At 47.0% G+C, this 10,442-nt stretch overlaps 2 protein-coding genes across 2 annotated transcripts; both read right to left on the reverse strand.

Annotated features, from left to right (window-relative positions):
• Positions 1 to 60: 60 nt before the first annotated feature.
• Positions 61 to 3,461, reverse strand: LOC124707221 (glucosamine inositolphosphorylceramide transferase 1). Its single transcript, XM_047238883.1, has 4 exons — positions 3,356 to 3,461; positions 3,101 to 3,223; positions 1,975 to 2,142; positions 61 to 1,886 (listed from the first exon to the last, which is right to left on the reverse strand). The coding sequence occupies exons 3-4, from the start codon at positions 2,095 to 2,097 to the stop codon at positions 210 to 212; spliced, it is 1,800 nt and encodes a 599-aa protein (XP_047094839.1). The 5' UTR covers positions 2,098 to 2,142; positions 3,101 to 3,223; positions 3,356 to 3,461; the 3' UTR covers positions 61 to 209.
• Positions 3,462 to 5,812: 2,351 nt separating this feature from the next.
• Positions 5,813 to 8,693, reverse strand: LOC124648367 (uncharacterized protein ycf36). Its single transcript, XM_047188148.1, has 4 exons — positions 8,252 to 8,693; positions 8,135 to 8,163; positions 6,755 to 6,811; positions 5,813 to 6,037 (listed from the first exon to the last, which is right to left on the reverse strand). The coding sequence occupies exons 1-4, from the start codon at positions 8,691 to 8,693 to the stop codon at positions 5,819 to 5,821; spliced, it is 747 nt and encodes a 248-aa protein (XP_047044104.1). The 3' UTR covers positions 5,813 to 5,818.
• Between the last annotated feature and the right edge of the window lie 1,749 nt (positions 8,694 to 10,442).

Genomic DNA, 10,442 nt, shown 5'->3' on the forward strand with positions numbered 1-10,442 from the left:
CCTTTGAACAGGTCTACAGCGCCCTAGGTTTCTCTCTAGCCAGATATAACACGTAAATTGACAAACAAGAAACTACTAACCAGAAAGGTTATAATAACATTTCTTCCCATGCTACAAAACTTCCCATGGGAGGGAGGGGCAACAAAAAAAAAATCCAAAATATGCAAGTGTTGGCTGCCTGTGCACTATTTTCCCCGCCCTTGTCCAGACTACTTGTCCCAGCCATCTTCTCGCTTACCAAACTCCCATTTCTGAGGTAGAGGGCCGTATAAGGATGTGAACTTGGCGAGGCAGCTGGTCCTGACGTCGTAGTGCTTCTGGGTGTCGCGGCTGATGGCGACGGAGGAGAACTTGGAGGTGTCGATGGCCCACGCCGGGTGGACGTACTCCACGGTCCTGCCTCCGGAGCTCGCGTTTGCGTACATGAAGTTCATGAGCAGATCCTCGCAGTTGAAGTTCTTGTGCACGTACTCTCTCCCTTCCCTGGCCTCCTCGCTCCAGTACCTCTTGAAGGCGAACGCGCTGTCCATGAAGGCGGCGCCCGTGAGGATCAGGTTGTAGCCCTTCTTGCCCCTAGCGTACCGCTCGTTCCTGTACTGCGGAGGGTCGCCGTCAATCATCCGCGGGTAGAACCCGACCATCCGCTCGGGGTGTTCCCTCCAGACCTTGAATCCTTTCTCTATGTCGCTGCACGTCATCATGATATCGTCGTCCAGCTCCAGGACTGCCCGGGTCTTTATCAGAGGGTCGACTCTGAACCTGTTGTTGAGAGAGTTGATCTCTTCCACTCGTATCCTGACAGGCACCGTGGAATCAAAAGCATCACTGGTTGGATGGTTGCCTTTGTTCCAGACAACAACGATCTCCCTGACTGACTCGCATCTGGAATAATGTTCCACAAATAGTTTCAAGTTCCAGAGCCGAGCTTCATATGTCATCGTGACCATGGTGAACTGGGAGTGTTGCCCTTGATGTGTATATGCCTGTTCAGCACCATTACCACTACACAAGAAATGCACAGCAATGCAGACATTCACAGTCCCTACCAGAGCAATCACGGAGAAGAACAGCGTGTTGGACCATGTTTTCTCGTTGAGCCTTGCTTTGGTAGAAGAGACATATCTGCCACAACTGGTAGAAAATCTGCGGACTTTCAGGTTGAGGCGGTGCACAGGCAAGATACGTGATAATTCATTTCTCCTAGCCGGGGAAGCCCAGAAACTTGGAGGAATGTAGCAGTTGACTGCACCTTTCACAAAACCCACAAAAATGACCAGAAGAATTGCCAAGAAAAGTCCCATGTAACCAGAGATAGACCGTCGAGTCGAATCACCTGAAGGAACACGATCACCATCCATTACAGCTATCCATCCACCGGAGTCGAGCTGCTGCACGTCCAAGTGATGGTACCTCATACCATTCCAAGCATTTCTCCCTTTCTTTGGCTCTTCAATCCCAAGGTTTACTGGCACCTCTTTGTATTCTTCCTTGGTTAGCTTTTCAACTTTGAACAACTTAACCTTCCGTCCATATGTTCCGCTGCAATCCTGACCTGGACGATACAATGCCCCTTCGAAGATGAAGAGCCTTCCACCATTTCGAGCTCCCACACTTTTGTCAGCTTTGTAAATAGGGTTCTGCTTGTGCTCAGTCCAAGGACCAAGAGGAGATGTACTGTACCAAATCTCAAGCTCTGCATTCTTCTCAGTTCCATGCCGTGTAAAATCCGAGGCGAAAAGCCACCAGCTCCCCTCGTATTGGACTAATGCAGCATCAACAAGCGGTTTGTTGATGAGAATCTTCTCCAATGTCCATTCAAGAGGAAATTTAGTAGCACGATAAAGTCGAAGCTCCTTCTTTTTGTTCCCCTCTGGCATCATATAGATCTAAAAAAAAGAGAGGAAGTTAGCGCTTTGACATCTTCAGAAGCAGCCTGTTAGTTCTCAAGTAACAGATACAAAGTTAAAAGTGTACCTCATTCTCATATTTGAACACATAAGGGTAGGACAGGTGCCACGCCTCATCTAGAGCAATACCAAGAAATTCCCATGTTGCACCTTGATCGGAGCTTCTTGCAACGCCAATATCGCCCTGCATTGTGGCTGTTGTTTTTGTTTCAAAGAAGAGAAATAGCGTATCCCCCTGAGAGATCCATAAGAAGTCAAATCAAATTCAGAATTCCACAAAGTCTCAAAGTATAAACAGAATGCAGAAGGCACATCAATCGGATGGGAAGTAGTTTGTGGACTCAAGAATGCTATTATACGTATATAAATCCAGGTATATATCCATGAAGACTGCATCTCTAGGTTGTCAGAATGTATTAAGAAACATGGTTTTAGATGTCTTGTCTTGTACAAAAGGACCTAACATAAATTTCATCTAAAACAGATAATTGCACAAATAAATATCCATAAATGTGTTCCTGGGCCTTCTAAAAACAATTTGATTGGGAAAATCCACTTCTATTTTAATGCAATGTACAAATACTCTAACAACGTGCTCTTTGTTTAGTTCGCATTTCAGAGTCTACATTTCGCTTAGACATACATCTCAGGACTGCACCAGAAAGAAATTCAAGCATGCATATTCTAGCAACACAGTTGGGATGTTTAAAAAATCAGATTCTATAGTAATAGCTTAAGTGGTCAGTCATGCCATGAAGACAAGCCTCAGTGCAAACAGTTTCGAAATCCTCCCCAAGCGAAGTTTCCCAAGTCAAATTGTCCATTACACACTGGGGATTCAGACATTCAGTATGTGCCAAGGTTAGTGAACGTTGCATTTCCGACTGGAACAACAGCTCATGCGGAACACATGCAGACAGACGCTGCCGTTCAGATACTACCCCAGCTGCTCCCAAGCATGTGGAAAGTCAACTACAAGCCCTTGCTAAACCTTAGTTGTAGGGGTGACGACTTCAGCAACAATGCAACTGCCGCGAATTCAGCAGGTCAACCTGAACTTTGCTTGTTTTAGCTCGAATGTTTGCTGACCGAAGAACCCAGCAATTTTGTTTTGCGGTACATCTACGGAACAGCAGCGCAAGTGTAGAGCGGACCGAAGTAATATATAAGACGGAAGGAGGCGCGTGGCTCACCTGCACGTAGAGGAAGGGGTCGGCGACGAAGTTGCTGGGGTAGCCGGCGTCGGTCGCGGACGCGCAGGTTAGCACGGGGTTGGCGACCGGCCACGCGGAGCCGTTGGCGCTGCTCCTCCCTTCCTGCCCAACCAAAACCAAATCGCCCACACGGCAGCGGTGAGCGCCAAGCGCAGCAAAACCCACGCAGAACACTGCAGCAGAAGGCACTAAATGCTTCAAGCTCGATGGGGCGGAGGTCGAAGGGGGGCTCACCAGCTCGATGGGGCGGAGGTCGAAGGGGGTCTTCCCGTAGTACACCCCGACGGCCCAGGAGCCCTCGCCGTCGGGGAGGCACCCGCGGGCCTGCGGGTCGGGGAGGCGGAACGAGGCGACCACCAGCCAGAAGTAGGCCCCGCCGACGAGCGCGGCCGCTACAGCAGAGGCCAGCAGGAAGGAGACCGCGGGCGAGGCCCGCAGCCCGCGCATGCCGCCTGCCGGTCTCATCGGTCGCCGCCCGGCCATGCGCGGGCAGCCACCGGCATCGACCTCCCGATCCGAGGCGTCGCGGCCGGAGATCCTCGGGCGCGAGGAGGGGGCTTAATTAATGGGGCGAAGCGCGGAATGGGAGGGAGGCGCGGCCGGGCTGGGGCAGGATTAGTGGGCGATTAGCGCGAGGATTGTGGTGCGCTGTGCTGTGCCGGCGGTGGCCTGCTGCTGCTTCGCTGTCTCCGCTGGCTCTGCCTGTGGTGTGGGGGAAGGGGAAGGTGGTGTCTGCGTGTGTGACGAGACGGGTCGATGGGTTTTCAGCTGGACGCGGTGTGGGAGGAGGCGGGTCGGACCTGGCGGCGGCGACGGCTTGTTTGACCCGAAACGGAAATGGACTCCGGCTCTTCTCTTTCTTTTCTCCGCCTCTTCCGATTTCATGTACAGTTCAAAGATTCGCTGGGTTTCTTGTATAAATCCTACTCTCTTTACTCTGGTCATAGTGGGGAGTAACTTAGACTAGCTTAGATTACTACCTTCATAGTGGGTAGTAGTAGTAACTTATATGTGGTGTCATGCATTGTATCATTTATTATGGTGTAGACTCATCTTGCCATCAAGTGTGTGATGTTATGGTAACATAGCTAGTTACCACATCGCATTCTTTCTTCATTTATTAGCATGCCATGTCACTAAAATGTTTTGAGATTGTGATGTTACTAGCTAAGTTACTCCCACTATGAGTAGTCTTATGTCAAAAAAAAAAAAACCAATAGTCCGGTAAACTTTCACCAAATTTGTAATACAAAAATCAATATTCAGAATCTCAAATCAATACCACGGTATTTTTATCATACAGTGTTTTTCAATATGGTATAGATCATGTATTGTAGATATATATTATTAATTTTTAAAATAAATTTGATCAAAGTTACCGTAGTTTACCTTTCGCGAAAACCACTACGCACTATGTTATGGCATGGAGGAAGTATCTTACCTTTTCGGATCCAGAATGTCGCGGTTGCCTGGAAAAAAAACAGCTACGAGTTGCGTGACAAGTTTACTGCAACTTCCTGAGAGAAATGCCTGGGGAAAACCAGCATGTGGTTGGATAGTGAGCAGCTCGATAGGGTTTGATGTTTCATTGATCTATAAAACCGGAATATATTTGTACTGAGCCTCAAAATCGAGACGTCTTTTGTCGTGACTTTATCAATCTCAAAACCTATCGTCTCGGTGAAGATGATCGTAAAAGTAGGATGTGCATGTACATATTTGTAAAAATAAATGTATGTACGTATTTATGAGCATTCGTAGCGAGGCTTCTAGCAAATAATAGTTGCAAGCTACTCCCTCTGTTAAGGACTATAAGGCCGGCATATTTTCCAAGATCATCAATTTAACTAACATAACATAAATTATATGGCTAAAAAATTATATCAATAAAAAACAGAATATATGAGTTTTCTAATAATATATATTTTGTAATATGTATCATGTATTACGTTAGTCAAATTTACGATACGTGCCGACTTTACAATCCCTAACGGAGATAGTACTATCTCCATTCTGAAATATAAGACTTTTAGCTTTTTTAAAGAAAACTTAGGATGGAGGTAATACTAAATTTAGGAAAAGTCTCGGGCGATTTTGTGCCGCATCAGATACGGTAGCGACGAAGTGTTGCCGGTCTGAGCCGCTGAACAGGCTCCTCCTACCTGGACTTGTTCCGGAAAAGGGACCAGGGACACGCTTTGTCTCACGCAAGTGGAGCTACGTCCTTGTCTCAGGCAACTTCGAGTGGACTTCGGCGGCCGGCATGGGCACACAAGGCGCGGAGGCTCCTCCGCGCCACGACACCCATCACCACCCGAAGCGACGATATTTCAACGGATAACCCAATGCCTCCGCGTCGCCTACTGACGGTTCATTTTGGTCCGAGCCAAATCCAACATCAACAAGCAGCTAAAACAGGCAGCAGATATCATCATATATCCTCTGCTGCCAACATACATACAGGAGCGACACCTATACAAATATACAATGCAATTTGTGTAAACTATCACTATATACGGGTCAAATATTTACATTACCCCGACGAATAGACCACATCAGTTACAATTACAAGGACAAGATGGATATTATCAGGACACCCATGCAGTGGCCTGTGTAAGTATCCATCTTGTCTCCGCCTCCCCTTCTAGATTTACAGAGGAAGACAGCCCTGGGTATGATCGTCAACACACTGCAGCGCTATGTCTGATCACCACTGAGATCAGGTTCTCCGCAGAACGCATCAGGCTCAAACGACCTCGCTGCCCTATCATTGTACACCCCGGGGATGGCCCTTGGGCCAGTGCTTTCGAATGGCTCCTTCGGCTTCTCGGTGTTGACGTAGAGGAGGATGCAGAGGGTCAGGGACACCGCCAGACCCACCAAGGTGAACTTCACCCTGTTCAGCACAGGCTTGACCTGAAACAAGCATACTGCTATGTCAGTTTTTTTTTCTTGCTGCGTGACCATGCGAGCATGATTGTGTCATGGCAAAACATAGTTCATGGCAGGGTCAATACCATACAGAACAGAACATGGCAAGCACTCAGGGTGCGGCATCAAGGAGATGCGAATATGCGATACTACTACTATACTAGAATAGGGAGAAATAGACAATATGACTGACAAGACCTTGGTTGAGGTATTTCCTCTTGCTTTATCTTATAAGCCACAATAATGGACTTACAACAAACCCGTAGAGAAAGATTCCTAATGTGTGCTCCAGTACTCACGATGGCCCACAATCATGACATTTTAAAACTTCATTTTAGAAACATGACCGTTTCATACTAGGCAACATTTTAGAAACAGACTGTTCCAGATGACCGCTCATGACAGTTTGATTCCTTATTTTAGTAACATGACAGTTTAATATTGCTCAACATTTTAGAAACAGACTGGTCCAGATAAAGCCCCATGAATAGGTAGATCCGAAGAAAATAATTCTTTATAGGGTATGTTCTTTTCAGGGAAGAATTTCACAGCTCATGCCATGTGCAATTATGCATACACAATTAAATATTCATCTGTCAAAGCTTCTTGACAGGTACCACAACTGAAAAGGACCATTTAACATGTTCAAACAGACAAAAGTGGAACAGGATTAAGAAGCTAACGTGCATATGGTTAACTTACAGAAAATGAACCGAGAAGCCGATCACGAGCTAAAACTTCTGGGGTTTTAACCCATATCTGCAAAGAGTTAGAAACAACGTCAGGATGCCAGAGCTAATCCTAAGGGCCTAGTTCTAATGCCTAGTGCTGTTTTCTCATAACAATCAAGCATTCCATGCAAAAATAATAATCTAGTCAGCATAACATTTACAATAACATCATCAAGAACAAAACCAGTGAACAGGGTAACATGGACCCATCTAGACTATATATAAAAAAGGCATGTTGTAATAACATCCAAGGAATGTGTCAATTGTACAAGGACGAAATAAGTCACCATGTGTACCTCATAGCACGAACACTGCAGAATAAAGAGCTTACTAGACTCACAGCACAAAATGCAGCAAGTGTATCAATCAACTCCAATTCCAACATTGTAACAGACAAAAATGAAACTCCACAGATAAGTTAATGACAGAACAAAGCTATTTTAAGTTCCAACCCATATTCTCTAGAGATGATTGAATAATTAGCCTAATGTGCATGCTATATTATCTTTGAATTCCATAACTATCTCTCCAAAAGGTTCATTATGTGGGGCTTCTACCAGAAAAATACATTAAGGCAACACTTCAGAGTTTTAAGCAAGCAACACGTGTTTGCGAATTGTTTTTTGGTGGCATGATGCTACTTATTCAGTGATCATTTAGTGGCGCCATGCTACTTATGTTACTTACTCAGTGACCATTTGGTGATGTGGTATTACTACATATATTCAGTGAATTATGTGATCTTTGGTGCCGGTGGCATGTATATTACTGTTGCATGTAGATTCCCCAGTTCAAATTATTGCATCCGTCTACTTGCTCCACTAAACGCCACTTAATTAGCTCTTGAACAATCATATCATTATGTGAGAGACTTCTATTACAGAAATACATAAAGCATACAGAAGCAAAGGTAACACTCAAGCACTTAGTACATATTGAACAATAGCAATTTCAGGCAGAGTTTTAAGCAAGCGAACAACTATTTGCGAAAGATCTTTCCGTGGTCTGATGCGACTTATATTACTTATTCAGTGATCACTTGGTGGCGTGATGCTACTTATATTACTTATTCAGTGATTATTTGGTGGCGTGATGAGACCATTTGGTGGCTGTGACTACTTATATTGCTTATTCAGTGATCTCCTGGTGCCGGTCGGGTGGCACGGCACTACTTATATCATTAATTTCACGTTTCATGTAGCTTCACCAGATCAAACCTCTTGCCGTTTGCTTGACTAATCACAAAACGCCACTCAGCCATTGAAACAATCATAGGTTCTGAAGGTCAGGTGGACATGTTACTAGAACCAAACCAGATCACAGAGATTAGTGATCAGGAGTAGAGTCTCACCTGCCCGTCGTACCATCCCGTCTCCTCATCTGCAATAAGCCACGCACAGAGATAAGTTGCACAGTTTATGGAAGTTCGGTAACAGAGTGCGATGAAATGGGGCTCCTCATCACTCACACTCCACGGTGGCGCTGAGCAGGCGGTTCCCGACGTAGGCCCAGCCGAGGTACATCCTCACGACTGCGAGCGTGACGGCGAGGATCCCGGACCCGGTGGCTCCCAGCGCGAGGTGCAGGGCGTCGCCGCCGCGGCCGCCGAAGGCCGCGACGGGGAGGCCGACGAAGAGCGCGAAGGCGGCGCCCGTGAAGGCGAGGCGGGAGCAGTAGACGCGCAGGTCCCCCGCCGCCCAGGAGAAGGGCAGCGACGCGGACAGCGCCTCGTACTCGTTCACGGGCCGCTGCTCCGGCGGCACCGGGCACCAGTCCGTCCCCGCCGAGCTCCCGTTCCGCGACGGCGGCACCGCCGCGGCCGGCGAGAAGCGCCGCCGCTGCCCGCGCCTGGGCCCGCCGAGGCTTGGGGGGAGCGGGAGGAGGCGGGGGGCGTGGAGGGAGGCGGCCATGGGGAACGGAAGGGGAATGCAGCGGGCAGCAACAGCAAGCGAGGGAGGTAGCGGCGAACCGGAAGCAACGACGGCTTGGTGGTTCGGGTCGGTCGCGGTTTTTGCGTGGCTGCCTCCTCCTCGTGCCGTGCGTAGTGAGTCCACTGTTTGGACTCATACGGATTCCGATTGCTCAGTTGATTGTCACCAGTTTTGAAAGTTTACCTATCGTTGCCAAATAATTTGCATAAAAAAAAGAGCAAAGTCCAACGGCTTTACACTCGAATGCACTAGCCTATATTGGATTCTGTAAAGTGAAATTGTTGAGAAATATATGAAACGAGCTTGGATATTTCTCAACAATATCTATGTTTTCAATACTTCAATGTTTACCGCAGACCTCCAGCACAAACAATCAATGTTTAAGGTCTAGAATTTCTTGTTGCCCCAAAATCAGGCCCGGGCCGACGGTAGTGCGGCCCGTGCGGCCGCACAGGGCCCCGAATTTTTGGGGGCCCAAAATTTCGAAATGGGCGAGTATTAAAGCTTACTTCAGATATAGCACACGAGACTAGCACAGCCCAGTTGCCTTTGCGGATCAAGCGCGCTAGATTGTCAACTAAGGTGGTTGCGAGTTCAAATCCTCGTAGATGTGCTTCGTAGGTACATTCTTTTCTTTTAATAGGTTAGTGCCGGAAACCATGTAAAAGTGCAACGAAGTGTAAGCAAAACATATATGAATTGGTGTAAAACAAGCAAGGAGCATAAAAAATTATAGATATTGTTTCCGACGTATCAATGCTCCATGAGTATACCAAAGACGTAGTCCAATATCGGCAAGCCCGGGTGGCCCATTTGCTGATTGACCAAGATGAAGAGTCTATAATCAGAATATCTATCTCGATTTGCACCAACCTAGTTGGCCGGATCCGTACCAAGATATGTTAGCTTGATCTTACGTGTACAACAAGTTGTACCTACTTAGAATAGTACTATAGTAATGAAAGAAGTCTATATGACCCGGGAGCGGCGATTTGGCTCCCGGGAGTATTTGCTCCCGGTTTTTTCGAAAAATTAGAACAAATCGAAAACTTATCAAAAAATTCCGAAAAAAAACATGCATGTACCTGACCATGGCACGCACCAACTTGTAAAATGTCGTTGCAAAATGTCATCGTATGCGCCCTAGACAAAAATGACAAATTTCTGACATGAAATGAGATCCAAAAATTTGAATCTCAGATCTGGAAATTTGTCATTTTTGCCCAGGACGCATACGATGACATTTCGCAGCGAAATTTCACAAGGTGGTACGTGCCATGGTCAGGTATGTGCATGATTTTTTTCGGAATTTTTTGAAAAGTTTTGAAAAACAAAATTTGCTCCCCAAAAATCCGGGAGCAAATGCTCCCGGGAGCCAAGACGAATTTCCGATATGACCCCCACAACTTTTAGAGTTGGGACGGAGAACCCCCTTAACTTAAAACTGGAGCACATAACCCCCTTAACTTTGTAATACCGGACAAATAACCCCCTTGAGCAGTTTTCGGCGGTATCTGTAGGTGGTATTGCCGACGTGGTATTGCCGACGTGGCAATGTGCAGTCAAAGCAAAACTGCTGTCTCCCAAATCCCAATTCTTTCCAGTCGCTGGTGGCCTATTTCCGGCGGTGGAGGGGCGTAGGCGAGCGTGTCTGGAATCAGGGCCGGAGCGCGCGGAACTAGCGAAGGGGCGCGAGGAGGAACGCCGCGAGGGTGCCTGTGAGGTTGA

The sequence above is a fragment of the Lolium rigidum genome, chromosome 4 (assembly GCF_022539505.1).
Source record: "Lolium rigidum isolate FL_2022 chromosome 4, APGP_CSIRO_Lrig_0.1, whole genome shotgun sequence".
In the NCBI taxonomy this organism is placed as follows: Eukaryota; Viridiplantae; Streptophyta; class Magnoliopsida; order Poales; family Poaceae; genus Lolium; species Lolium rigidum.

Bases quoted from the DNA above. Each gene is read 5' to 3' on its own strand.
- LOC124648367 (XM_047188148.1), bottom strand. From the start codon at position 8,693: ATGGCCGCCTCCCTCCACGCCCCCCGCCTCCTCCCGCTCCCCCCAAGC. The intron at 6,812-8,134 runs GTGAGACTCTAC...AACTCTTTGCAG, and splicing joins CGGGATGGTACGACGGGCAG to ATATGGGTTAAAACCCCAGA. The intron at 6,038-6,754 runs GTAAGTTAACCA...TGCTTGTTTCAG, and splicing joins GGCTTCTCGGTTCATTTTCT to GTCAAGCCTGTGCTGAACAG.
- LOC124707221 (XM_047238883.1), bottom strand. From the start codon at position 2,097: ATGCAGGGCGATATTGGCGTTGCAAGAAGCTCCGATCAAGGTGCAACA. The intron at 1,887-1,974 runs GTACACTTTTAA...TCTTTTTTTTAG, and splicing joins TGTTCAAATATGAGAATGAG to ATCTATATGATGCCAGAGGG.